Here is a 27,028-nt window from a genome sequence, read left to right as displayed (position 1 = left end):
ATTAGCATGCCCACAGTCATACTTTACCAATTTCAAATATTCAATACATGAGTCGTTCCTCCCCGGAACGCTCGTTCAACTTCACATAATTTTATTCATACTCAATCTCGTTTTCATCTTTCATTTCCAATACGTTTAAATTCATCATTTGCTCTAAGAGTATAAAATACCGAACGTTCAGACCCCTTTAGAACGAGGACGAACGATAAGAATGACAATTCTCCCATTCATAACAGAATAAGACTAAGAGAGTTTCTTTTGGATTTAAGAAATGAACTGAGTAAACTAGTGAAATATGTGACGAACGGTATTTACCACGTGAGTCAATTGAATGAACTAACTCTCTTGAGTTCAAACCAATACTTAAGGAATAAGTCAAATATGGAAGTCTTAGGCCGGGTCCAATAAAAGAAGACTAATCAAGATGTTAAGAAATTATATTTAGAATAGTTCACATACGGAAATCCAATGTCAGTAAATGACCGAACATGGTAAAGGAAAATATTACTGAAGTTGGACGAACGCTATTTCAACAAGCTTGATAATTAAAGACAAGTATGAGCGTTCGGTATAAGACCGAACACTAATTAGTACGGACGCTAGGTGTAAGACCGAGCGCCACTTATTACGAGCGCTAGGTATAAGACCGAGCACTACTAGTCTTTAAGTATGAGGGTATATATATGTATCACTGTATTTCGGATATCAGGGTACAACTATGCTGAGCCGAACGCTCAAACATAGTATTTTAACACGAGGACGCTCGGTTTTTTTGTTGTTTTTTTTTTTTTTTTTTGTGTTTTTTTTGTTTCTCAACTAGAGTTTTATCCAGATGAAAGAATCGACATTTCAACTAGGTTACAAGGGAAAATCGAACGGTCAATGACCATTCAGTAACGAACGTATATTATCATGGGAATAGTTTATTTTCAAATCCATTTACATTCCAGTTCTTTTCTCATCATACAACTTCATAATTCCATCCGTTCATATTATGATACATTTCATATTCCTCATACAATCCATATCATCACAATTTCATATATTTCATACATCATACATAACTCAGCCATATTTCATTTCCACTCAGTAAATCAACGAACGTTCATGCAATTTCATCACATCAAACATCATGCATTATTCTCATGCAGTCAAATAACGAACGTTCATACAAAACACATCATACGAATTAAATCAAATAAGCTTCCCTTACCTGGATCAGTGAGTGAAACGTTCTAAACGTAAGATTTTGGGTTCGCCCGTCTACAGCTTTCTACCCTCAAGATCACTTAACTCTTCCAACTAAATCTAACCATATAAAAATCAAGAATAACTTAGACTATACCCCTTCATGCAACCAGAATTTGGCTTTGCATGTAACAAAAGAACGCTCGACGAAGAAGAGAAACTTACCAGTTTCAGAATCTGGAACTGTTCGGTCCAGAATGAAGCTCACGACGCCGGGAATCCTTCTCCGGTGCCTGAACGGTGATCGGAGCAGAGAAGAGTGAGCTACAGTAGAGAGAGAAAGGGGAATTTCTAGAGAGAAGGAGGAGGAAATGGAAAGTCAGAGTTGGGAGGAGAAGTGCATGCAGAGGAGAGTGAACAGGGTTGTTCAGAAAATCATTTTTGTCTACCCCACGTCCAACGGACGTGCACTCTCCTATGGGCACCTGTCCTCCACTTACTGATTTTCGAATCTTCCATTCTTGACACCTAGCGTCAGGGTACAGAGTTTTGGGTGTGTTTTAAATGAATCTGAACAGGGTTTTGGGTGCATTAAATGAGATTAAACAGGTGGGGTTTGGGTTAAATTTCCAAGGTCTGACAAATTCAAATAAAAAATAAAAGAATTTAGTATTCAATAAACTAAAAATATTTAAAAATTAAGTACAAAAAATTAAAAAAAAAATTGAACATAAGCTCAAATAAAAAAATATTAAAATTTTTAGTCTTAGTAAACTAAAAATATATTAGGAACTAAGTAAAAATAGTCAAAGAGCACTTATAAACTCAGTAGTCATTTATTTAAATCACAACATTTTATCAGTCACACGTCTTAATAATTAACAATTTAAGAGATTCAAGTAAAATGAGTGTTTCGGTAGATACTTTTAGGGACCGAGAGACTAACCTGCTGACGCGTCTGGGCCGCTCGCTCGCTTCCAAACTCCTCCTGTTGGCCGATCGGTGTTGGCGCAAACCGATCGGTCTCCTTCTTGACGAAGGGGATGTACCTGGCTTTTGGCCCTGGCTTTGTATTTATAATTTACCTCATGGATTCTGAGCTGATATAAGCCCAATAAAATATAAACAGAATAAGATATAAATAGATTACCTGAATATCCGGTTGGTTGTTTGTAACCACTCGGTTAATATTTTATACTATACAATGAGCAATAGAAAAAAAATATAACACAATGTTAAAAACTTAAGATATAATGTTTTAAAAGACAGTGAAGACTAAAATGTTTTAGAAAAGGTTTAAAAACTTATTTAATCCTTCTCGTATATAAATAGAGTAATAATATCCGAATATCTTGCAGTGCAGCAGGACCCCGTGATTTTCTCAATCTCGCTTATTTTCTCATGAAATTTTTTATTTGCACTTCTGTCGAAAGATCTCTCTTTTATCTCTCATAAGATATTTCAGAACATGGTGTCCGTCAATAATTTTCCAAATAAATAATTAACAGTTGTTTGTAGCATTTGGCACCCAACCAATTGGAGGGAATAAAGTTGAAAGAATGGAAGATCGATGGGATAGCATGAAGTAAGAAACACTAAAACAAACACGAGCTTAAAAGAAGTAAAGAACAATCCTATTCCTTAGCACTTTGTTCACACACGGATATACAAAGAGAAAGAGAGAGATGAACTTTACGCCTCTCATGGTCCCAAACCCCAACATACATAAATGTGCTTAGTCACAAACAGAAATCGTCACTCATAATCTAATACAGAGGAATCAAATTTCCAAACATAAATGAAAAATAAAAAACAAGATCAGATTTTTCACTTCCACCCAAACTTTGATTTATGGTGTCAAAACCCAATTGGAAAACTTAAAGGTACTTCTCATTGATTCATAGATAAAGATAAACAAAATTACCATTCTAGTGTTACATCATCAGTATCACAACACAACAGAAAAACAAAACAGATCTTATTGATAAGGAAAGAAGCATTTTCGTCGTCATCTTCATCGATCTACCGTTCAAAAATCCTTAAGCAACTTGCGAACCTGTTCCAGCGTCACGAACAGCACAACGGTGAAGGGTCCCTGCCTCGAGATCGTAGGCACGAAACCCTTGTAGAGAGCCATGGGTCCCTCCGCACGCACCGTCTTCAGAGCACAGTCCAACGCGCCGGCGTAAGGTGGCGGAGACCCGGGCTCCACCTTCATGTTCATCACCCTCGTCTTGATCACGTCCACGGGGTTTGACGCCACCGCCGCCACGAACCCTGCGGCGAAGCTCGCCGTGACGTGGGTCCCAAGCCCATCGCGCATCACGCCCTTCTGGAGAATCGTCTCTTTGAACTGGTCGTAAGACGCGAGCTGCGACGCGGTCACGAGCATGGCGCGGTTCACCGTAAGCGATGAACCTCTCCACAGGCTGGTAACTCCCTCTTGCCTCGCCATACGCAGGATGGCGTCCACGACGGACTTGTAATTGCGGCGCTCCGCCAGCGGGAGGCGCCCGTCGGCCTGCATTCGAACCATGGCAACGTCTGCCGGGTTTCCGACGGCGGCTCCGATGGCGCCGGCGATGAGGCCGGCCTCGATCTTGCGGCCAAGAGGCATGGTGCCGGAGGCGGGGTCGGTCCACTTGGTCTTGAGGACGTCGTAGAGCCCCATGCGGGTGGTGGAGTAGAGCGTCTGGCGGAGGACGGTGGCGGAGACGCCGGAGAAGAGGGCGGCAAGGCCTTCTTGCTGAACGAGGCGGACGCCGACAGCTATGGGGCCCACACGAGCCTTCGGAATGGTCGCCACGTGGACGTTTGAACCGGTTTGGAAGGCGAGTGCGGGTCGGAGATTGTGAACCGGTTTGGGAGCGTTGTTTTCTCCCTGGAGCTGCATGCGGACCTTGATCAGATCAAGTGGATGTGTGGAACATCCGGCGATGATGGAAGCGATGCCTCCTTCGACGAAACCTTTGACACCCATGATGTTTTTGTTGTCTGGGAAAATGAGAAAGGGAATGGGAATGAATAAGGGTTAACTAGAGTCAGTGGTAATGAATTGGTTTGAAGTTTGAAAGAATGAGATGAAAAAGTAGAGAAATTCAAAGCTATTGGGACCAATTGGAATTAGGGTTCATCTCACTGGAGACCAGGAGATGAGAATGGAGGCCACAGGCTATGGAAGAAGAGTGTGGAACCGTGGGCCTCTGAGACATATGCTGGGACGTTTTGTGTTTGTTTTGGTGTGGAGGAAAGAAGGGAAGGGGAGGGAATTTATAGTGTTAGCGTGTCATGTGTGTTTGGAAATTAGAAGGTAGCGACTATTTCTCGGAAGGACGTAATCTAGTTTGTAAACGCGATTATAGGGCGCAGCAACATAGGGTCCCTTCTGCCAACGCTTCTTAATTAATTGAGAACGCGGTTATAGAAAAGCGCCTTCCCTTCCTTCTTTCCTCGAGTCATCACCAGACTTAGCGTTCATAATTGGTAGGGTCCACCCTATATTATTAAATACTAATCAACTAAATATATAAATTGTATTTTTTATCCACATTTTTGTTTCCATAATTCATTTGCCCTTTCATGTCTTTCATTTTTGTTTTGTATGATTGAGGAATGACACGACTTTTTCTTATAATAATGGTATGCAGTATATTTGTATGGATATTTTTTAAAAATATCTCCTTTTTTTATCCAGTCTAATTTCCTTTTATTATTTTACATCCGTTGTTTTCAGAATAAAATCCAGGTCTTCGAGAAAATAGGACACGCAAATATAATATTATCAAAAAAGTACACTACCCTAAAAAAAAAAGACGATTCATTGGGGACAAGATCTTATAAAAATAAATAGAAATTATGGTGGTTTTTAAAATATGACACGAGAGTATTTTTAAAATAAAAGATTGAAATTATAAATAGATTTTTTATAAATTAAAATTTATATTATAAAAATCATCATTTCTATGTTTTTTTTAACTTTTTTAATTCTCTTTAAATTTTAAATCTTAATTTTCATTTTTTAAAATTAAAGACTATAAGATTATTTCTCTTTGAAAAAATTTACATGTTTATCCAATCAAAGTGAAAAACAAAGTAAATTTGCTATTTGCTCTTTGGATTTACATGTGGCGTAATATAATTAAAAAGTGTTCAAAATGGAAATTTGTTGCTATTTAATCATAGTAATATGTTTAATTTTTTAATATTAGAATTTTTTTTTCTAATTAGGTCATCTTATGATAAATGAGCTTCAAGGATCAACTAAGAAAAATTATAGTTTAACTAAGATAAAAAGCTAATCATAATTTTTACATGCTTGATTTTGAAAAGAACTTTGTTGAAAGAGTAAATTAGAGTTTTAAGTTGTCAATTTGATCTCTGGGTCAGGACTATGGGGTTATGCAATCGAATAGAAAAGGAAAAACATAAGGGAGGGGTGCGGAGGTGCGGGGGTGCAAGGGTGCGGGGCAGCCAACCAACTATTCACTAAGTAAGTGCCAAAATTTGACAACAAGTTCTAAACTTATTATTCTTCTATTTTATCCTTAGGATTGTCAATTAGATGTATGCGATTAGAGAAATATATTCCACTGTTTTAATATATTTAGTAGAATATTATCATTGAATAATGCAATAAAAAATAAATAATGATATTATCATTTGAATTGATGAGTTTGAATTAAGTTAAAATACATATGTATAACATTGTGTGATGATTTTGGATTATATGAGATGTTGATACATGAACTATGTGTGAATGTTGTATGTACTTTGAAGTAGTTGTATTTTAACTTTGGTTGAGTGATGTGAAATGAGGGGGTAGTGATTCATAAGGTGAGAATTCTATTATTTGAATTATATGTGGAGTGTATTAATGTCAAAGTTTGTACTGAGACTATCTTAACTCTACTAAGTATTGAACTTGTGTAAAGGAAGATACTTAGGGTGAGAGTTAGAGGTCTTCATCGGTAAATTTGACATTAATGGTTAAATCTTCACATGGTTAATTTACTATGTTATACTCTTTAAGTATGAGATATAACTATGGGATGGTGAAACCCTTAAAAGGTAGGGGTAAATATAACATGTGTAAATCTCAAATTTTAATCAATACATTGAGACCTCTAAAGGTCATGTATGATGTACAATGATGTATGAAGGAGTCATAAGGGCCTTCATATTTTTCTTTGGACTTTAATTATTGAAATGCGATATGTAGATTGACAATAATATATATGATTTGCAAAAAGCTTAAAATTTTAAAATAATATGAGTGAATTACTTTAGCTTACCATGTTGTCTGTTATGTTATGTAGACAATAATTATGTGTTATATGTTAGATAGTGTAAGTGGAATGATGATGAAATAATATGACTTCTCATGGTTTCTAGAGAAAATAATGGTTATTTAGATATATAATTTTTGTCTTTTAAAAGTTTATTTTTGTTTTCCTCATAAAAAATGTTAAATACATTTTATATACTTATATGTTAATTTATGTTATTTTTTATCAATTATGTAATGCTTTAAATTGATGAGATAAATCCTATTAAATTGGAGTGTTACAAAGAAATAAAATAGTGCAAGGAGAGAAATAAAAAGAGACAAAAAAAATGGTTAGAAATGTGTATTTAATATTAAATTAACAATGTAGTCAATATACCGTTTGTAATTGAAAATTATTAATAAATTTAAATATATGATAATAAATTTACTTACTTTTAAACATATTTACAAAAGTTATTAATTAGATCCCTTGATTGATAAAATAGTTATTAATAAATAAAACAATTAGTATAAATCATTGCTATATTTTGAATTTTATTTTTATGCAGAATTATTTATTATAAAATATTAAATTGAAAATAATTTGAATAAATATTAATGTTCATAATAAAAATTGAAAAATAATATTAAAAGTACAAAGAATAGAAAACAAAACAGCATTAAAATAGAAAAAGTTATGAAAAATAACACACAAATATTAAACAGGCAAGTCAACACTATTTTATAAAGGGTTAAAAAGTAACTTTATATCAAAAATTTAAATTCATTTAAAAAATTTTGTTTTACATTAATCTTTATATTTATTTACTTTTATTGTATTTACTCTTTTCTAAAAGGGAAAATTATGATTCTCTTCTTTTAAATTTCTGAATTCGTAAAGGACCCTAGTGAAGGATGTTAGATAAATTGTAGGAAACCACTTTGTTGGGAAACCTTTTTGCAAAATGTGTTATTACGGAAAAACTTCATTGATCTGGTTCATTTATTTATTATTTATTTTATTCGAGTGGATTATTGTAACTTTTATTTGTATAAGCTAAATTAAGCAATAGACTTAATTAAAGTTATTTGACCTTATTATTAATAAAAATATTTTTTTTTAAATATAATATGTGATCACATTTCATTGAAAATACGATAAAATAATTAAAAAAAAATGATGATTTTAATTTACATGCAATATAATTCATAATAAACGGAATGTAACTAACAATTTATAAAATCAATAACGTCGATTTCTACTTATAAACAAAATAATATTAAAATATTTTTAAAAGTTGAGATACTTTATTGAAATTACATCAATTAAATTATAAAATTAAAAGACTTAATTCAATCTTTTTATTAATAGAACTTAAATTAAACATAATATCAAAATAATAAGGAAAAACATAATTAAACCTATAACATAAAAAGAAATATTATCTCATATATAATTTAAATTTCATGTTCTTTTGTATATTGAGATTTTAAGATATTATTTTAATATTAAGAGATTGCAAATTTTGAAAAAGTTATAGAAATGTTACTACTTATTACCTTTTTTTTTTTTAAGACTTTTATTATTATTGTTTCGATATAATAGTTGAGGCCGAGATACGAATCTGATCAGTCACGTCCTCTCCTTCCAGCAATGTAGTTATCTTTACGTCTTATTCCTGCACAAAACTCTTCAGGAAGAATGGAGCGGGTACCTGCGAAGACACTCCAACGCTCAATAATAGAAGAAATAATATTTTCTCCTTTCTCTCTCTATATTCAGAAAAACGTACATGTTTTCCTTCTGGTTTTTCATATTTAACCTAACAGTAAGATAAACCGTTTACCTAAAAATCCGGTTGGTTGGAGAACTTAACTGCTTGGAAAACACAACCGCTTGGTCGTGCTTGATATTGGGTTAGTTGGTTCCGTGATTTGCGACATCATGACCAGATATTTCTAAAGGCTTATTCTTTAGTTTAGTTGGATTAATTGATCCATTCTGACTAAAACTGACCAAACGTCTGTTGACTCTTATCTTTGACTGGATTGACGTGACCCTGTGAGCTAATGTTGACGGTTTGGTTTAATCAACAGACGATCACTGGATGATTGATGTTAGAAGCGACAATGATGAGCATATGATATGACAATCGCTCTGTCTAGCGGGTGGACGATCGTTCGGGAATGGTCATATGACGACTCGTTATTGCGTGACTTGTTTATCCTTAGTAGTCGTCTGGGTTGCCAGTCGGTCGACTCAGATATCCTACCATACAATTATCATCTTATATTATAGATTTTAATGAACTTATATAGTGTCAATTTAAAAGATTCAAATATAGATTTATAAAATATGGAGCGAGAAAACTCGGCATTATAAGAGGACATTCAAAAATTGAAAAAATTTGAAAGTTCAAATTAAAAATAATAATACTAAATTTAAATAAAGAACAGTCAAATCCATCTTTTTACAAGTTAATTGGTATGTGTCAGTTTAATTAAACTTAAAATATATATTTTTAAAATTGGTAACTTCAAAAATAAAACTTACTTGAGATTTACTGCTTAAAAAGGTAAAAAAACTTATTTTTTAATTAAAAAGCATAAAATGCCTATTTCCTTGAAAATTTTCTTTTTTATTAAAATAATAGTACAAGTAAATTCCTCCAATAACCTTTATTTCCACTTTTATATTCATACAATATACTCAAAATGATTGTCTCCATTATTCGATGACGTTGACAGCAAAATATTGATATAGATATCGGTTTAATTTGAAATTTGTAAGGATTTAGAAAATAATTAAAAATAGAGATAATATTTTTATGATGGAGATTGAATATTTTATTATAAGATAGGCTATTCAAATTTCATTTAAAAAAGATTACCATGTATTTACATTTTTTTTGTTTTTGCTTTTTACTTCTTTATAAGATTTTGAAAAAAAAAAATTATCTGTATATTATATAAATTCAAGCGTGAAGTAAAATAATTTTATCATATCAAAAATTTTATTTAAATAAGTTTATTTTTGTTTATTTTCATGAATCAATTTTGAAAGTTGTAACATCACAAAATATAGTAATTACCATAAATTAGAACTAATCACATTTACATGATTAAACAGTGCAGTCTTAACTAAAACAGCTATCAAAGCCGAACGTTAATTAAATACAGGGTTCAAAGATTAGTAATACAATAACAACCAAGGCCCGATGACGAACGGTTTACAAAAGCTAATAACCGAACGTCCAAAATTTAAGTAAACTAAGTCTACTGTACGATCTAAGTGTCGGCCTTCACTTCGACGTCCACCAGGTTCTCTTCTTCAATCACTTCTTCCAAAAAAGTATCTCCATCTGCTCATATCCACACGGATGATCATTGCATGGACAAGACGGACGTACATAAACAGTAGACAACACAAGGAAACGCAAGGGTAAGCTTAGGTAATTTAATTGGTAATTTAATTCATACAACCATCATACAATTTAACATGTACAAATAAACATACAAGACATACAACAATTTATCAGCATAGAAATAATCATTCCAGCTCTCACAAGACCGACCGTCCGGACTGTATGAATCCATGTATCTACAGGCGTTCGTGCACTCGGGTGATGTGATAACTGGAAACACTCAACAGCTGCCACCCGAGGTTAGCCCTATCAGTCCAAAGTACTCATTAGGATTAGGACCTCCTGCCATTCCCACACATGACCTACTCCCCTCTACATGAGGACGAGCACTCACGGAATATCAGGATGAACAGCCATCAGCAGCTTTACCATGGTCATACTACACAACTTCTCATATTCAAATCATAGAGACGTTCAGCCTTGGAACGCTCGTTCAAAATCCATCATCATAAAATTTCTCCAAACATGGTTCACACTTCAAAATTTTACATTTTTATTTCATTTTCATCTTTAGTTTTAAGGGTGTAAAATAACGAATGTTCAATCCTCTGAAGAACGAGAACGAAAGCTAAGGAATGGATTTACGACAACTCGTTCCAAGATTTGAAGAAAACGACACTAGGTACTTAACGAACGTGGAGGCTATTCAATCAGTTGAGGTGAACTGACTCTACAGTTATGAAATCAATATTCATAAAAATACTAAGTATACAGGCTCTAGACCAAATCCAAATGTATAAGGATACGAAAGAGAAGTATATAACTTTACTGATAATAATCATTCAAAAGAAACCGACTGCCAGTGAATGACCGAACGTCAACTAATAATTTAGACGAACGCTATTTACGTCCGTGTAGGAATCAAGGATAAGGACGAGCGTTCAGTATAAAACCGAACACTACTTAGGACGAACGCTAGGTAGATGACCGAGCACTAATTTTGAACGAACGCTCGGTATAAGGCCGATAGCTCATTTGGACGAACGCTTAGTATAAGACTAAGCGCTACTTATAACGAATGTTGGATATAAAACCAAGCGTTACTATTACAACTTCAATTAATTACGATCGTTGGTTACCACTAGGCTGTGCCGAACGCTCAAACCTAGCCTTTCACAAGAGGACGCTCGTTCTCAAACAGAACTCTTTCCGAATGAAGGAATTCCTATTCTAAGTCATTTTCAGGGGAAACCGAACGGTATAAGACCGTTCGATGACGAGCGTGCATTATCAAGGTAAGGAATATCATTTCAGATTTTTCATCTACATTAACTCCACATTTTTCATACGATTCATATCTTATAATTTTATCTCCATCATAAATCACATATTATTTATAATTCATATTATCATCTCATACTCTACGTAACTTATCCATTTTCCAATTCATACGTTTCATCATCATCATACAGTTCAAACAATATCACCCATATTAAATCAAACACAGTGTTCGTTCATGCATAATTAAACAGCATCCAATTCATACATCCAGTCCACTTCATGCTTTTACATGCAACATACAATATCAATTAAATTACTAAGCTTCCCTTACCTGGTTCAGCAGTGAACGCCCTAAGCGAATGCTTCTTAACTTGTCCAATTACAGTTTCCTACCCTCAACGTGCTTCTCAAGTGCTTCACTAAATCTAACCACAAGAAATGTAGAATAACTTAACTTATACTCTAACATGCAGCTGTACCAGGGTTCGCATGCAACTCAGAAGAGGGTGTTTAGAGTTTGAGAACTTACCGGTCACAGAACTCTAAAGCGTTCGGTTCCAGTGAAAGCTCACGACGCCGTGAATGGTCCTACGGTTTCTGAAATGGGATCGGAGGGGATGGTGGTGAGTTACAGTAGAGAGAAGATGAAAGGGTTCTAGAGAGAAGGAGGAGAGAATGGGGTCTGAGTTTGGAGGAAGAAGATGAGTGCAGGAGAGAGGAAGGGTTTTTCCAGAAAATTCTCTTTTTGTTTCTTCCCACATCCGCACGAACGTGTGTCTCTCCCGGTGACACCTGTATCCCCATTTCTGACTCCCATTCTTTCTCGGTGACACTTGGCAGTGCGACAGAGAGAATGCATGTGCGTTTTTAATGCACTGCAGAGGGGTTTTCCATTCATAAATTTTGATTTAACAACGTGTTTATCAGAATTAATTTTTCCGGGGTCCCACAAAAGTTTTCTATCATGGGAAGAGTGATGTACGTATGTGACTCATATGAATCAAGATGAACATTTGTGTGTTTAGGAATGTTAAGGTATCTCTGAATCGTTTGTATAAGTTATTTTGTGTATAAGTATTACATGTAAATGTGAATTCTTACGGCTTAGTTTAAGCCAAGAAGAATTATCCAAATAAAGAGATCTAGTTTTCTATTAGTATTCTAGGTAAGAATATATGAATGTGGGGGCCATGTGATCACCAAAGTTGAAAATTTGTGATCACCAAAGTTGGTAATTAATATAGAAAATATGTGTTTTAGTATTTGATGATGATTGAACGTTAAAATGAGATATTTAATTAAAATATTTTTGTGACCTGTGAGTAGAGAATTGAGTATGATATATTAATTAAGTCAAATTGGTTTAATGGAAAATTATTTTAAAATATATTATTTTTGGTATAAAAAAAATGGAAATACCTGGTTACGACCAATTTGATAGATCGACATATATTTGTTTATGTACATACCTGATCCAAATAAATCAGGCAGTGTGACCCATTAAGGGTCCATTGTTATAGTTTCGACAATTTTGTTATCTTTTAAAAATTTATTAAATGCATCTTTAATAGCTTGTCTCTAATAAACATATTCCTTATTCAAACTACATAAATGACATGGCATAGGGTCTCGAGATCCTATAAATACTCATGCATATTCATCAGAAAGACACACTCGAACATATAATTAATCTCTTATACACATAAATATTGTTATCTTACTTACTTGAGCATCAAATAATCTTTTATAGATGAATTTTCCCTCGTTTCTCGACATTCAGGAGCACACATTTGGAGAGTATTTAAAATCCAGAAAGCTCAGAGAACATTGCTCATTAGGCAAGTCTTTAAATAGAATTTATAGTGTTTTTGTGTGTGCCAATTTCTTGCTAGGTGAAATTCATGAGTGAAAATTCGAGAGATTTGGTTATTGGATGAGTGAGTTCTTGTTAGCAAAGTTGTATTTATAAAATCTTCTATGATTCATTAGTTGCACAAGTCAAAATTCACTAAGTATATTGATGTGTATGACTAAGCAAGCATAATTCTAGCTGAGTGAATCTCAACATATTTTTAACCATATTTTTAATTTATTAAGCGAGCCACGAGTTGGCGAGATAATTATAAACATTTAAAAACTAAATTTTTAAATGTAAACATTGGTTTATCTTTCATAGTTTTTTTGAATAATACATTTGTATTTAAATATTATATTAATGAAATGAAAAATTAATTGTGATTTGCTAATACTTTATTTTGGTAAGTATATGTGATACGTGATGAGTGTTTGATTGAGATGAAATATATATGTACAGTTTGTTATGATTCAATTTAATATGTGATATTTAATACGTGAATATACTTGTTTTCAAATAGTAAATATTATATTAAGAGATTATAAGTTATGTATTGAATTGGAATTCTGAAAAGAAATGATCTAATCTACTAATATCATATCCATGGAAAGAAAGATATTAGATAATAAGAGACCATAGATGTTTTTATGACCTAGTATGCAAAGTTAAAAAAAAAAAACTATATTTGATAAACCATAAGGAATTTACATTGTTACAGGAGGAAGACTTTATCACTATGATATAGTTTTGTTATAAATGACAACTCAATGGAGATAGTATAATATATGCAAGTCTCTATCTCCAATTCAAAAAACAAAATCTTTCAAAAATAAAGTTTAAATGTATCAATGATGCCATGTCAATAGTTTATATGAGAAATATCTAATTGAACTAAGAAATATTAAATATTTAATTATGTTATTATGGTATGATTAAGTTAATAAATGAACTTTTAAATGATATTTATTATATTGAATGGGAAAAAGACTAAAATGTTTGAATGAATGTTAAATATGTAAGTGTTTGAATTATTTTTTTTTAAAATATTAGTTTATCACGTATGATGATAATGAATTACACCAATGGCAAATTGTGAAAAGATAATAAAATAGAGTTTTATTTTATTATATAATTTCTTTCTTCAACAATTATATATATATATATATATATATATATAATATATATATATATATATATATATATAAAACTGTCGTGATAAATATTGAATTGTAATGTAACAATTAAATGAACGCTAAAAAAATTGATTGTAAGAACATTTTTTATGAAAAAAAAAAATAAAAATAAACGTTGATACTACTTTCAAAGAAAATAAAATAGACGATGTATATGCTCGAAGAAAGAAGAGAAATTTGAGAATTGATAAAGGAAAAGGGAGACCCGTAAAGTTTCAACTATTATATTTATTTTTCTTGTATGCCATGAGCCGCGGTAGTTTTAATTTTCATAGTTATGGTCTGTTTTACTTAATTTTTTGCTTTTTATTATTATTTAATTAGCCTATTTAAGAACAGCCTATACCCATTTAAAGATTTTATATAAATAAGCTTTTAGAGACATACTATTTTAATAGAATTTTAGTTTATAATAATGAAAAGAAATTAAAAGAATAAAAGTTCAGAAAAAATATTTGATTTTCTTTACAAATTTTATGTAATTTATTTTTCAATGATAAACTGAATTTCATGTAAGGAAAAAAAAATGTCAAAATCTGAAGAACGAAAAAAAAATTGTCTTGCAACAAGAGTTTTCAAACGCAATAAGCAAAATCTCCAAAATTTGAACAGCAACAATTCAACCTAATAACTACTCTCCTACGCAATAAGATCATATCAATGATATAAGCTATAATTTCTTGTACCATTATTCTGTATTCTACGTATAAATTAAATTAAATTTGTAAAAAAATAATTTCAATTTTAATATTTTTTCTTCTCTAGAAACTTTTAATAATAATTATAATAATAATAATTATTATTATTGTTACTATAGGGTTAGACTTGACCTTTTACGGTGGTGACGTTTCAGCTTCTATCTTTTTCCGTCTTCTCATAAATCTTGGAGGGACACATGTTGTCACATGAATCAGAGTCATCTTTGATAGTTTTTGCTAGAGTAAATTTATCACCTGATCAGTAGAACAGATAAAACTCAACGCAATATCCAAGATTTTGCTAGGGCTTGGGGGCCTATGTTACTATAGAACTTCAAAGAAAATTTTTGACTTGAGCATCAGAGTGTCTTCTGCAGGCACTCCCTCAAGTTGATCAGTCACCCCGAACAAAAAGAAAGTGAATGTTCATCCGAAATAGGAGAGGATTGCACCGAATGTATCTCGTCTTAATCCAACAGAAACAATAATAATTATTCATCGAGATAAAAGAGAGTTGCACCGAATGTATCTTATCTTAATCCAAATGAAACAATAATAATTATTCATACATACTTCACTAAATCTTTCAAAATATAGAATTTAACTTAAAAAACTTACAACAAGAAACAAATCAAATTTAAACAATAATTTTGTTTACATAGTTCAAACTCATTTGAATCACCCTTATTCGACCTAACTTAATTTCACCTGAGAATTACTTGAGCTTTTTTTGTTTTTGGAGAACTTTATTTATTAAATAAAAGCATAACAAAATAATATATATGGAAAGTTGACAAATATTTATCACAATTAATTGACTGGAGATATTTAATAAAAAAACGTATGAAATATATTAATTACATTTTTTTTTTCAAAACGGCTGTTTACGTTTAATACATATTTTATTTATTAAATAAAAGCATGAAAAATCAATAATGTATGGAGAGTTAATAAATATTTATTAGAAAGGTTTTTTTTTTAAAAAAAACATATGAAATGTGATTACAATTTTTTTTTCAACACAGTTTTTCTTTAACTGCTAATTTTATTAAATATTATTATCTTAGGACCATTTTAAGAATTTTATTAACGATTTCTAGAGATAAAATAAAATAAACTTTTAAATTAATTTGTTGGAGCCTTGTAGTATTTTTTTTTTGTTTTCAGTTTTTAACTTATAAGTTTTTAAAAATATTACATTTTTATGTTCATTTTCACTTTTTCATAAAAAAATTTGTCCAAACCTTCTTTAGTATCAAATTGAGTCATACTCAAAAACAGTTAAAAAAATAAAATGCACTTTTATTACCTGATGTTTCATCAAAATTGTATATGTATTAGTCCAAATATTTAAGTATAAAAGCTTAATGCCTTGGTCCAAAAATTTTGGAATAAAAAAAATTAAAAGTTTAATTTTCAATTGTAATCCATAAGTCACCGCTACTCCGAAGGCTAATCACGTAATTTTGTTTGTGAGATATTGTTTGGAAAATAAAACACTCATTTACTCTTGAATTAACACTTGGCTACTACATTTAATTTTGTAGTTGACCATTTATAGTCAACAATGGTGACATATTCATTGGATTGTTTGATTTAGTATTAAAATAGAGTTGAATTCAGTTCTTTTAAAAAATAAATTAAGAAAATAATTTCGTTGAAAAATAATAGAGATTATTTTTTTCTCTAAAAATGTAATTTACATCACTCTGACCAAACTCAACTTGTTCCGTTATCTATCAAATTAAAAAATGAAAAGAGTTGCATCAAATCATCATGGACACGTGTTCAAAAATGCTGATTAGTTTTGTGATTATCTTATTTCATTTTTTAAACTCATTATATCCAGTTTAACAGCTTATTTAATTTTTAAACACCTTATATCTTATTTCATTTTTAGAAACAATTGTCACGTAAAGAATAACTATTGACTTAATTTTTCTTGGCATTTTCCTTCTTTTAGAAGCAAGTTATATAGACTGCAACTTCATAAAAAAAATTAATTTTAAAAAACACGTAAAAAAGAGCTTTTTAAATAAACCTAATATTAAGAATTTATCTATTTTTCTTTTTCTTTATTTTAAATCTTAAATAACTCACAAACAACAACTATCACTTTTAAATTATAAATTATAAGTATTACTTTACATTAACATATTTAATATTTTAAATTTAATATTTGTAATAGGTAATTTTTAAATTTAAATTTAAAAACTTAATTTCAATATTTAAGTAAAACAACTTAATTATAACTTAAATAATATATATATATATATATATATATATATATATATTAATAAATAATTATTAATTTGATCTTATTTTAGAAGAAAATAACATCATTAAATTTTTTCTTTTTAAAAAATAGGACTCAGTCAAAATTTTAAATATAAAATTTAAATTAAATAGAGACTTAATATATAATACTGACATTGATATGAATTGAGACAAAACGGATATTAACCTTCTTATTAAAAGAACAAAAGTAAGTGTATGACAATGAATTTCGCTGTATAATATTAAAAACATATTTACTTGTTAGAATTTAATTATTATTCAAAGTTTCTATAGAAAGGTCATAGAATGAGTTACAAAATTAAAAGTTATATTTTATAATATCTTTCCATTATTAAAATATGACAACATAACTTAAAATAAAATTTTGAGTTACAAGGATAAAAAATCATTTTATTTTATTTTAAAAACATATTTTTGCAATAATAAAATAAAATATGAATAAAATGTAAGTTAATAATTTTTTAATGAAAATAAAAATCGTAAAAGGACGTTAAAGTAATTTAACAGCATAAACTCTTAAAAAAGAAATTAAAAACTGATAAAGATGTTAGAGTGATAAATTATAATCTACTATTCCTTCTGAAGTTTAATAACTGACTTCATTCCCAATAAGTTGCATGTGAGATGTTAATTAAATGAAGTCAATATCTAGTAGGTTGCAATGAATTCACAATGTGGACTTTGGAAAATGAATGATAAATAATAAATAATAAATAATAATTTTGATCCAACGTAAATGGCATAGCAACTTGCTCGAACAGAATTAGTAAACAGAAAAGACGTTTCAATGAATGACCAATGGTTACAGTGTCCATTGGGAGGAACCAAATGCTATTCTCCATACATTATTCACTTTCCCACTTTCGCCTTTTCACATTTCAAAATTAAACGTCGTCGTACTTCTCCTCAGATGGTGGACAAGTGAATTGTAAAACTACAATCACAATGTGTTGGATCCAACGTAAATAGTTCTTATCCGTTACCTGAAATAAAACATTCATTCATTATTAATTTAATATCGCTTAAAAGATACTCACATATATTTTAAAATTTGTAGTATTTTTATTTATAAATTTAATCAAATTAAATATAAATTAATTTTAATTATAATTAAATTAAATTTTTTTTAGTGGTTTGAATACTTAAATATAAATAATATGATCATTTTATTTATAAATAAATATTAAAATGTTTCATAAATATCAATTATCCATTACTTTGTTATCGTTGTGTATGACACAGTCAGAATTGCAACGAATGGTTTGTGTAAGAGAATAGGAATATTGTGCAAAAGTAATGGAAATATATTGATTGATTATTAGGGTTTCATTTATTGAAAATTGAAAATGAAAAATGGAGTTGAACTAACTATTAAAAGCAATTATTGGATGGTGTTAATGATTTGTGAAATGAAAAAAAATAAGGAAGAATTTTGGTCAGAGGTGATGTCTAGGGCAGGCAGAAGACGCGACTCAACCTTCCCCAGTTCACAACGCACACTTGTGGGCCCTCTGTCGGAAATTTCTTTCTTCTTAGAACATTTCACCGTTCAACTTCAAAACCAAATCAAAACTGGAAAACTAAAACATAACATTATAAAAAAACATTTCGTCGCCTGAGAGATTCGAACTCTCGCGGGGAAACCCCATGTACTTAGCAGGCACACGCCTTAACCACTCGGCCAAAGCGACAATTTGCTATATCTATTTCAATTATGTTATTAACTCAAAACAAAAAAATAAAGTTTGATTTTTCTGTAGAATAGTTTTACTCCCTTCGAATATATGGTTTAAGGGCACCGATAAATTATTATTATTTTATTTGTTTATATAAAATATCAATTTTGTCTTTGTTATTATTAAAGGAAGAGGAAGATAGAGAAAAAAAATAGAGAAAATGAAGTATGATTTTTAAACAAATAATGTAGGCGTAATTATTTTGTGGGTCTTGTAATGAGTGGAGTTTGAACAATATGCATGATGTTTTAAATTTAGTAGACATTATTCTCTTTGTATATATATACAAGGACAATGAGGTGTGAGTGTCTAAGAATTAAAGGAGTAGATGCTGAATAAAAGGTAAAGAAAAAGTGTGTATTTGCACCAGGGAAAGTAGTTCAACGTGTGTAAATAAATAAAGTTACTGTATAGTCTGCATTATTATTGGGGAAATATATAGTCGAGATTAAGTAAAAACCGTAAAAAGTTGTATGATTCTTATATTAAGTTCAGTTGTTTTTTTTTTAAATTTATTTTAGATTTAATATTCAATAAAATACATTAGATTTATAATTTAGATTTATTTTATACTTTAGTTAGGTTTAGATTTTTTTAATCAATTTAAATTATATTAAATTTAGATGTTATCTATTTTATTAACTAGATTAAATTCAATGAGATATAGTATATTTAATTATTAGTCTTTAAACGTGGATTGTTTCGATTTTATTCGACTTAAATCTAGGTTGACTTGAGTTAACATGAGTTTGGTTCATTATTTAATTTAATTTTGACTAAATCATTTTATTTCTAGTTGTATTTAACTCATGTTAACCTTTGACCTTGCCTTCTGGTTAGACCTTAGTCTATGACAACTTTACTCGATTTTTGATCGCGATCAACTAGGTTTAACCTTTGGTTAGGGTTCGCTCGATTAGGTCCTCAATCGAGGCCGACTCATTTCAACCTTCAACATGAGATGACTCATTCTGACCTTATTTCCAAGTCAACCTAGCTTTATTCTTCAACCTGTGCCAACTTAGCTTAGTTTTTGACCAAGATAACTCAACTTGACTTCAACCTAGACTAACTCGCCTCTCGATCTTCGATTTGAATAGACTTGTCTCAACCTTTGGTCGGGACTAACTTAGCTCAATTTTTAGCCTAGGCTAACTCCTCTCATTTCTTCAACTTGGGTGGATTCATATTGATATTCATACTAGGACGACTTGACTTGACCTTCAACTCGTTGGTCTGGACCGACTCTACCTGACATTCGATCCGCACAACCTTGGTTTAATCTTTTAGTCTGGGTCAACTCTACTTGACTTTTGACTCAGACTAACTTGTCTCGATTTTCAACTTGTGTTGACTCAGATCAATCTTTGGCCTTGACCGACTTGAGTTTACCTAAGGCGATTTGATTCGACCTTTGAATTAAGTTAACTCGGTTTAAACTTCGGGAGGGGTCGACTCTGCTCGACCTTGGACTAGCGAAAAGACCCTTGAGGTTAAATAAAAATTATATGTATGAGGAGATTGTTATATTAACTTCATTTAGATTTTTAAAATTTTAGTCTAGATTTAATTTAAATAAAATAAAATAAATTGGATCTATAATTTATATTTAATTAGATTTTTATTTTTCGATCTAATTTAAATTAGATTAAATCAAGATTGAATCCATTCTACCAATTAGATTAAATATAATAAGATCGATTTAATATACTTGATTTGGCTCTACCAAGACCTAGGCTAATTTGTGTCAATATGTGTTTGGTTCACTTAACTTGACTTAGGTTTAGGTCATCTCACTTCAACATATGCTAGAGCTAACTTTAATAAATTTAGGTTCAGACTGACTTAACTTGATGTGGGTTTATGTCTATTAAACTCTACATGGGATTAGGTTGACTTTATTTGACCTTGGGCTCGTGCCGACTCAACTTGGCTTAGGCCCGTGTTGACTCTGCTCAACCTCAGGCTTAAGATGACTTTCCTAGACTCACGGCCCGAGTAAACTTATCTCAACTTTTAGCTAGAGTCTACTTGTCTTGGCTTTTAGTCCAAACTAATGATTATACCTTAAATTTGGGATGACTCTACTTGATCTTGATCTTGGACCAACTTGACTCAACCTCATCCTGAACCATCATAACTCAACTTATAAATTAGATCTTAAAAATATTCATTGAGTACTTATACGATACTTTTTATCATTAATATTTATATTTAAGTTTAAATTTTAGTACGAGTGAGATTCATTTGATGTGATTTGCTCATTTTTTTAATTTAATTTTTAATTTATTTAAAATGATTAAATGTGTTTTTTTATTCAATGTATATTTTTTTTGTTATTAGTTTTTAATTTTTTTTTTCTCTACTTCTCAAAACGCGTCTTTCATTTGTTCATTTTCTTCGTTCACCTCTCCTATATTCCATTCCACACCACTTCAATTTCCATTAATCTTGTCACTTTTAGAACCCACACCATCACCTATCTTAACCGCTAAATAAATAATAAAATATATAAATAAGAGAATGAAGTATTATAACTAGTTATTGAGTTATTAAAATTTACTATTGCGACCGTGTTTACTATTGTGACGAACAAATGATTCTTGTTAGTCCTTGTGTTGTCTTCCTAAGCTATTCAACAAGACTCTTCACATTGCTTGGTCAGTACTAAGTAAGTTGGTGCAGGAGGCACAAAGTTTCTGGCACTCTATTCTTGGTGCATAACCGCATTTTCAGTAGGGTTTTTAACTCTTCCTCATACTTCCGTTGCATTTCATCCATTTGTCTCTACATATTTTTCATTATCTTCATAGGATCAGGCTGGTTTTCGGATGTTTCTTCTACAACAACGTTACTCGTCATGTTCCTTGTAATCACATGAGATTTAACACAAATATTCGCTTGTTCCACGGTGGGTACCAAAATGTTTCACGTATATAAGGTTAAGGCTTCTATGTCAACACCGATCGATGACTACTTGTGAGGTCCTCCGGTGCCATGATCATTTAGCAAAGACAATAAATATGTAATTAACGATGTATAACATACTTTATCTTAAAACTCTATTTATAAATTTTGTGATGAACTTTTGACTAAGAGGTCTAAACATAATTATTCATAATAAAACCTTTAATCAAAATAATTTTAAAATTAGTGATCGTTCGAACTATATAATACTTCAATCATCGAATCTGATTAAAAAATTATCATCCGACTAATAATTAACTTCTAAGTACATATGTATATGAAAAAATATTCAGAAAAATGAACCAAGTTATCAAATCAATTAATCACAAAAGAAATTAGTAATATTAATCAATGGGTAGTGCTCAATATTAAGGGTGAAGTTACCATGAAGTCCGCTGTGAGCAAACTCGAAAGGCAAGTAATTTGTTAATGTTTTTCGTTTTGACGCCACGGTGAATGATGTCAAAAATTGTAAATTATATTTTCTAAAGCTTGGTCTCAACGTATTTCTTTTTGTTTTTCAAAGTTTTAAACCGATCACATCTTACTAACTCTATTGAAAATTACATCCTCCTCATCATGATACCAAAACATTTTGACGTGAATTTAACATAAAATATCTACGTGAAAAGAACACTAAGCCCAACCCTACCAATACATGAAAGATTAAAGTATGGCAACAGATTCATAGCGTTTGAAATATCATACAATATTCATGGGAAATCAAATAAACAAGGTGAAAGCAATGACAGTTGCGCCAATTGAATGCCGACGTGTATAGCCAATCACAAATCAAAACCTGTTACTTATTGGAGGGTTGCATTGCTCCGAGTACTAACTTTACATTTATACTTTTATATTTTAATTTAAAAATTAGTGGAATACCTCATTAATCCTTCACATATTTAATAATTTTTGTTTTTTTAAACATTCACTATTATTTTATAAAAAATATGTGTAAACCTCGTCAATAATAAAGTATGGACATCACCAATTATTCTTTTGTTTACATGAGAGATAAACGTAGTAGAGTGTTGATTTTATTTGTGTAAGAATTTAAAATTTTGAGTAATTAAAGTAGATTGGTGTCTTATTAATGAGACTGACTTATTTTAATAATAAAGGTTTTGTAATATAAACAGAAGTTTACACCACTGTTATTATTTAAAACACAAATCATTTCTTTAAAAAAATTTCTCTTGAGTTCTATACTTTTTCTTTATCTTTTCTAACTTCTGAGTCATCTCTTTGACCATCAAGAGATGCCTAAATGACCACAATAGTGATGTCTAGGTTTCTACCTGATCAATTTTTTCTATAGAAAGTAAGTTTCGACTTCTTTTTTCCTTTCGTTGTTCTGTTCTAAATTTTATAGTTTCTAGAGTTGACGCATGTGTTCACCCTTATCTATTCCTCCTTCTTTGTCAATAAATCGTCCTAATGATCTATTCTGATATCAATTCTGAGGTTTATAGGCATTCTTAGGGTTCCTTGAGCTTGAAACAAGGGTTTGACGTGTATAAAACTTGGTAGCTTCGGTGTAAGGTGAGGGAAGCTAATGTTATTTTCTAATTTAATTATTAAGTACAAAATGATATTTGAAGTTTATGAAATTGATGCATGTTGTGGATTGTGTTGAAAATGATGATGAATTGGTTGAATGAGTGTAATTTGTTGAGTATGTGTGGAGTTGATTAGTTGTCATGAATGATGTTGTTGTAATGTTGTATTGATGATTGAAATTAACTAAAATGGTTAAAGGGTGGTGAGTATCAAAGTATATGGTTTGGTATTTGAAATTAATGTCTTAATAGGCAAAATTGTAATATAGTGGTTGGAGTGAGTAATCTGATATTTCAAGTCTGTTTTCATGTCAATTAAAACATTTTAGAGTTGTGATGTGTTAAAATCTGGTTTGGAAATAATTAATAGATAGTTGGTGATATTTTGGTATTTTGAGGGTTTGGACTAGTGAGATTTTGAATCAATGGTTTTGTGTTCAAATGGAAGTTTTGGGTGTGTTAGTGAGTCATTTATGACTTGTTAGAGTTATTAAATTACTTAAAAATGAGCTAGAATAAATAGAATGTGATTTTAGTCTAGAATTTAGAGGTTTTTGAATTGATGTCTTCTTATAAATAGTTGATTATTAGTGTGAGATTTGTTATACACTTTTGTTTAAGTCTAAAATAGTTTATATCCAATCTAGAAGTGTTAGAAATTAGTAAAAGTGGCCAGAAGAATATTCGCGAGTATTTTAAAATCCACGGATACCCACAAATATTTAAAAACATATATTTTTATAAATTATTAAAATAAAATTTAAATAAAATTAAAAAAAATATATATAATATAAATTAAATTAAGACTTAATTGCTTATTTTGTCCATAATTTTATTGAATTGTGTCAATTAGGTTCAACCTTTGAAAAGAGTGTTAAATACGTCCTTAGTAAATTTTGCGTCGATGAAGTCTCTTCCGTTAAATAGAAACAAACAGAGTGAATGGATTGATTATATGGTAGAAGACAGTGCTAACATGTCATCTTTTAGGTGTATTCCTGGTGACGCGTTAGTGAATGGCGTAGAGATGGAATTTAGGAGTGCACTTGGTATTTTCTAGGCTAGACCCAAGCCCTCTTTTCTTTCTCTTCAAATTAGAAGGCACTAGGGTTTCTTTTTTCTTTTTCAGAAATGAAGGTCTCTTCTCCACCTACTCTGCCCTTTGCATGACAACTGTCGTCGTGCCTTTATCTGGCAAACCAAAATTGTCGTTGGCGGCACCGATCAACGCTAGAGACACCGCCAGCCACTACGATGTTCCTCCCTCTGTGCGCGTGTGAGGTAAGCTCTGACACCGTGAAGCATCGCCAGCGACTCTGTTGCTTGTGCCTCCGTCGCTCGTTATCGCAACAACTTGGACTGACAATGTTGCCGATGCCGTCAAAAATGCTTTCCCGCGGAAGTCACCGCCGCGGCCAAGCCAGGGCTGTCGCTCCTCCTCATCGGTAGAGAGTGCCACCGCGGAATACCATCTTAGTCCTCTCTCGTGCAAAACCAGCCATCGTGACGATCATCAAGCTCGGCTAGAGATACTGCCACCGTCCTTTGCGACAGTTCAACCTTTTCGTTTTCCCCTCTTGTGCGTGATAGAGGAGTTCATCTACTTCTATTCGAAGCTGAAAATCACTATCAAGGATTACTTTTCTTCTTTTTTCGGTGTTTCTCTATATTTTGGTTGTGTTTGAATGTGTAGGTGATTGTATGAGGATGATGGAGATTTTCTAGGGTATGAGTGAAGGCGATGATATTGTTGGGTCATGAATATGAGTGTTACTGGGAGTGATGAATAAGGTTGATGAATCTGTTGCTAAGAGCAAGAATGAGTAGTTTTTTTTTTCCGGCAAAGAAAGTGAGAAAAGATGAAATAATGGAAGAATTAAGACAATGGTGCGTCAAGGGTGAGTTACTTTCCACGTCAACCCCTAATTCACTAACACATCAGCACAAATACACCTACAAAATAACACGTTAACATTGTCTTATGACATATCATCAATCCATTAACTCCGTTTGTTTCCATCCAACGGAAGGGACTTCGTTGATACAAAATTTACGAAATGAGGACGCATTTGACACTCTTTTCAAAGGTCATACCTAATTGATACACTTGAACAAAACTAGGAACAAAATAAACAATTAAGCCTTAAATTAAATATAAATTAAAATTTAATTTTAATTAAATTTAACCTTATAATAATGTTAATTTTAATTAAATTTAACTTAATAAAATATAAATTAAATTTTCATTTTTATTTTTTGCTTGTAGCGGATATCTGCGGGTATGGATAATGTAATACTCACACCTGACTAGTTTATAAGCAGGTATTAAAGTACCCGCAACCCGTGGATAGTAAATATCCGCAAGTACCAAATATCCGTCGCGGATTTTATCTCCGGATATCCATGGACGCATATTTTTTTGCCATCCCTAGTCATGGGTGGTCTAAAAGTGCTAATTTTGTAATTTTAATGCAGTAGAATTATGCAATCCAGCTGGGCGAGTAAAATTGACTAGCTGGGCGAGTATACGGGAGTTTTGGTAGTGAGTTCCACTAGCTGAGCGAGCCAGCTCGCTTAACTTGGGGAGCTTGCATTTTTGGCTCTTGCTAAGCGAGTAGAATTAGCTAGCAGGGTGAGTATTTGGAATTTGTGACAGATTTGAAGTGCCTGAGCGAGCCAGCTCACTTAGCTTAGGGAACTTGCTATTTTGGCTCTAGTTGGACGAGCAAATTATATTCTTTATTGTGACTATTTGTTAGATCACTAAATGGATAGAGATCGAACCCTTAACTATAATAAATACACATAAGTAAAAAGAAGTGTATTTCAATATTTATTTGTTATAATATTGATAAGTGTGTTTTGCTATATGTTGGTTAAATTACTAATAAGTGTATTTCAATCTTAATGATTATTTGAAAATAACACATCTAGTTGGATAATTCATTCAAATAAGTTATTAAGTTACATTTAGTTAAATAATTGACTTAATTAGCTTACTGCAATTACACATTACTAAAATAATTCATTCAACTAAATTATCAAGTTGTATTTAATTAGATAGTTCGTTTGACTAAATTGACAAGTTATATCTAATGTGATAATTTAACTAGCTAAGTTAATAAGTTAGGTAAAATCATTAATAAGTACAATTTGATATTAAAACATCGAAACTTAATTTTTGTCACCTTTTTTTAATGACAAGCTTCAACGTTATATATTGTGTAATAATTCCTTTAGGACAATTTTTTTTATAGATTCATCGAATGCATTCTAACATATACTTTGATTGAATCACCTAAACTAGCCCCTGTATTATGGTCCACAGCCAAGGCCCAACAATGATAAGCAACCATTCTCAATGTAACAATTGTGAAACATTGAATATAACTATATACAATCTCAATCATTATTATGAACTTAATATTGATAATTATTCTAGCTTTCCTCAATTGGATCGGATGTCATTTATCCATTCATTCTAACTACATAATGGTTCAAACAGTATAATATTGCCTTATTTGGTGATATATGAAGAGAAAAATCACCTGTATAGTAAAGTATAGATCATTGTTCCGATTTTGTGTGTAATTAAGTTATACCAAAACAAGGTTCTATG

General features: G+C 31.2%; 1 protein-coding gene and 1 non-coding gene across 2 annotated transcripts; both read right to left on the bottom strand.

The window, feature by feature from the left end:
- Nucleotides 1-3,056: 3,056 nt before the first annotated feature.
- On the bottom strand, nt 3,057-4,449 carry LOC148193210 (mitochondrial uncoupling protein 5-like). The gene has a single exon (XM_088099857.1). The coding sequence runs from the start codon at nt 4,166-4,168 to the stop codon at nt 3,218-3,220; it is 951 nt and encodes a 316-aa protein (XP_087955983.1). The 5' UTR covers nt 4,169-4,449; the 3' UTR covers nt 3,057-3,217.
- A 14,304-nt stretch (nt 4,450-18,753) lies between these two features.
- TRNAS-GCU (transfer RNA serine (anticodon GCU)) lies at nt 18,754-18,835 on the bottom strand. Its single transcript has one exon. It is a non-coding gene; the product is annotated as a tRNA-Ser (tRNA).
- Nucleotides 18,836-27,028: the final 8,193 nt, after the last annotated feature.

This window comes from Vigna umbellata, chromosome 9, assembly GCF_029865625.1.
Source record: "Vigna umbellata cultivar VRB3 chromosome 9, Vumbellata_1.0, whole genome shotgun sequence".
NCBI classification, from domain to species: domain Eukaryota; kingdom Viridiplantae; phylum Streptophyta; class Magnoliopsida; order Fabales; family Fabaceae; genus Vigna; species Vigna umbellata.
This window is presented reverse-complemented; position numbering and strand designations above follow the sequence as displayed.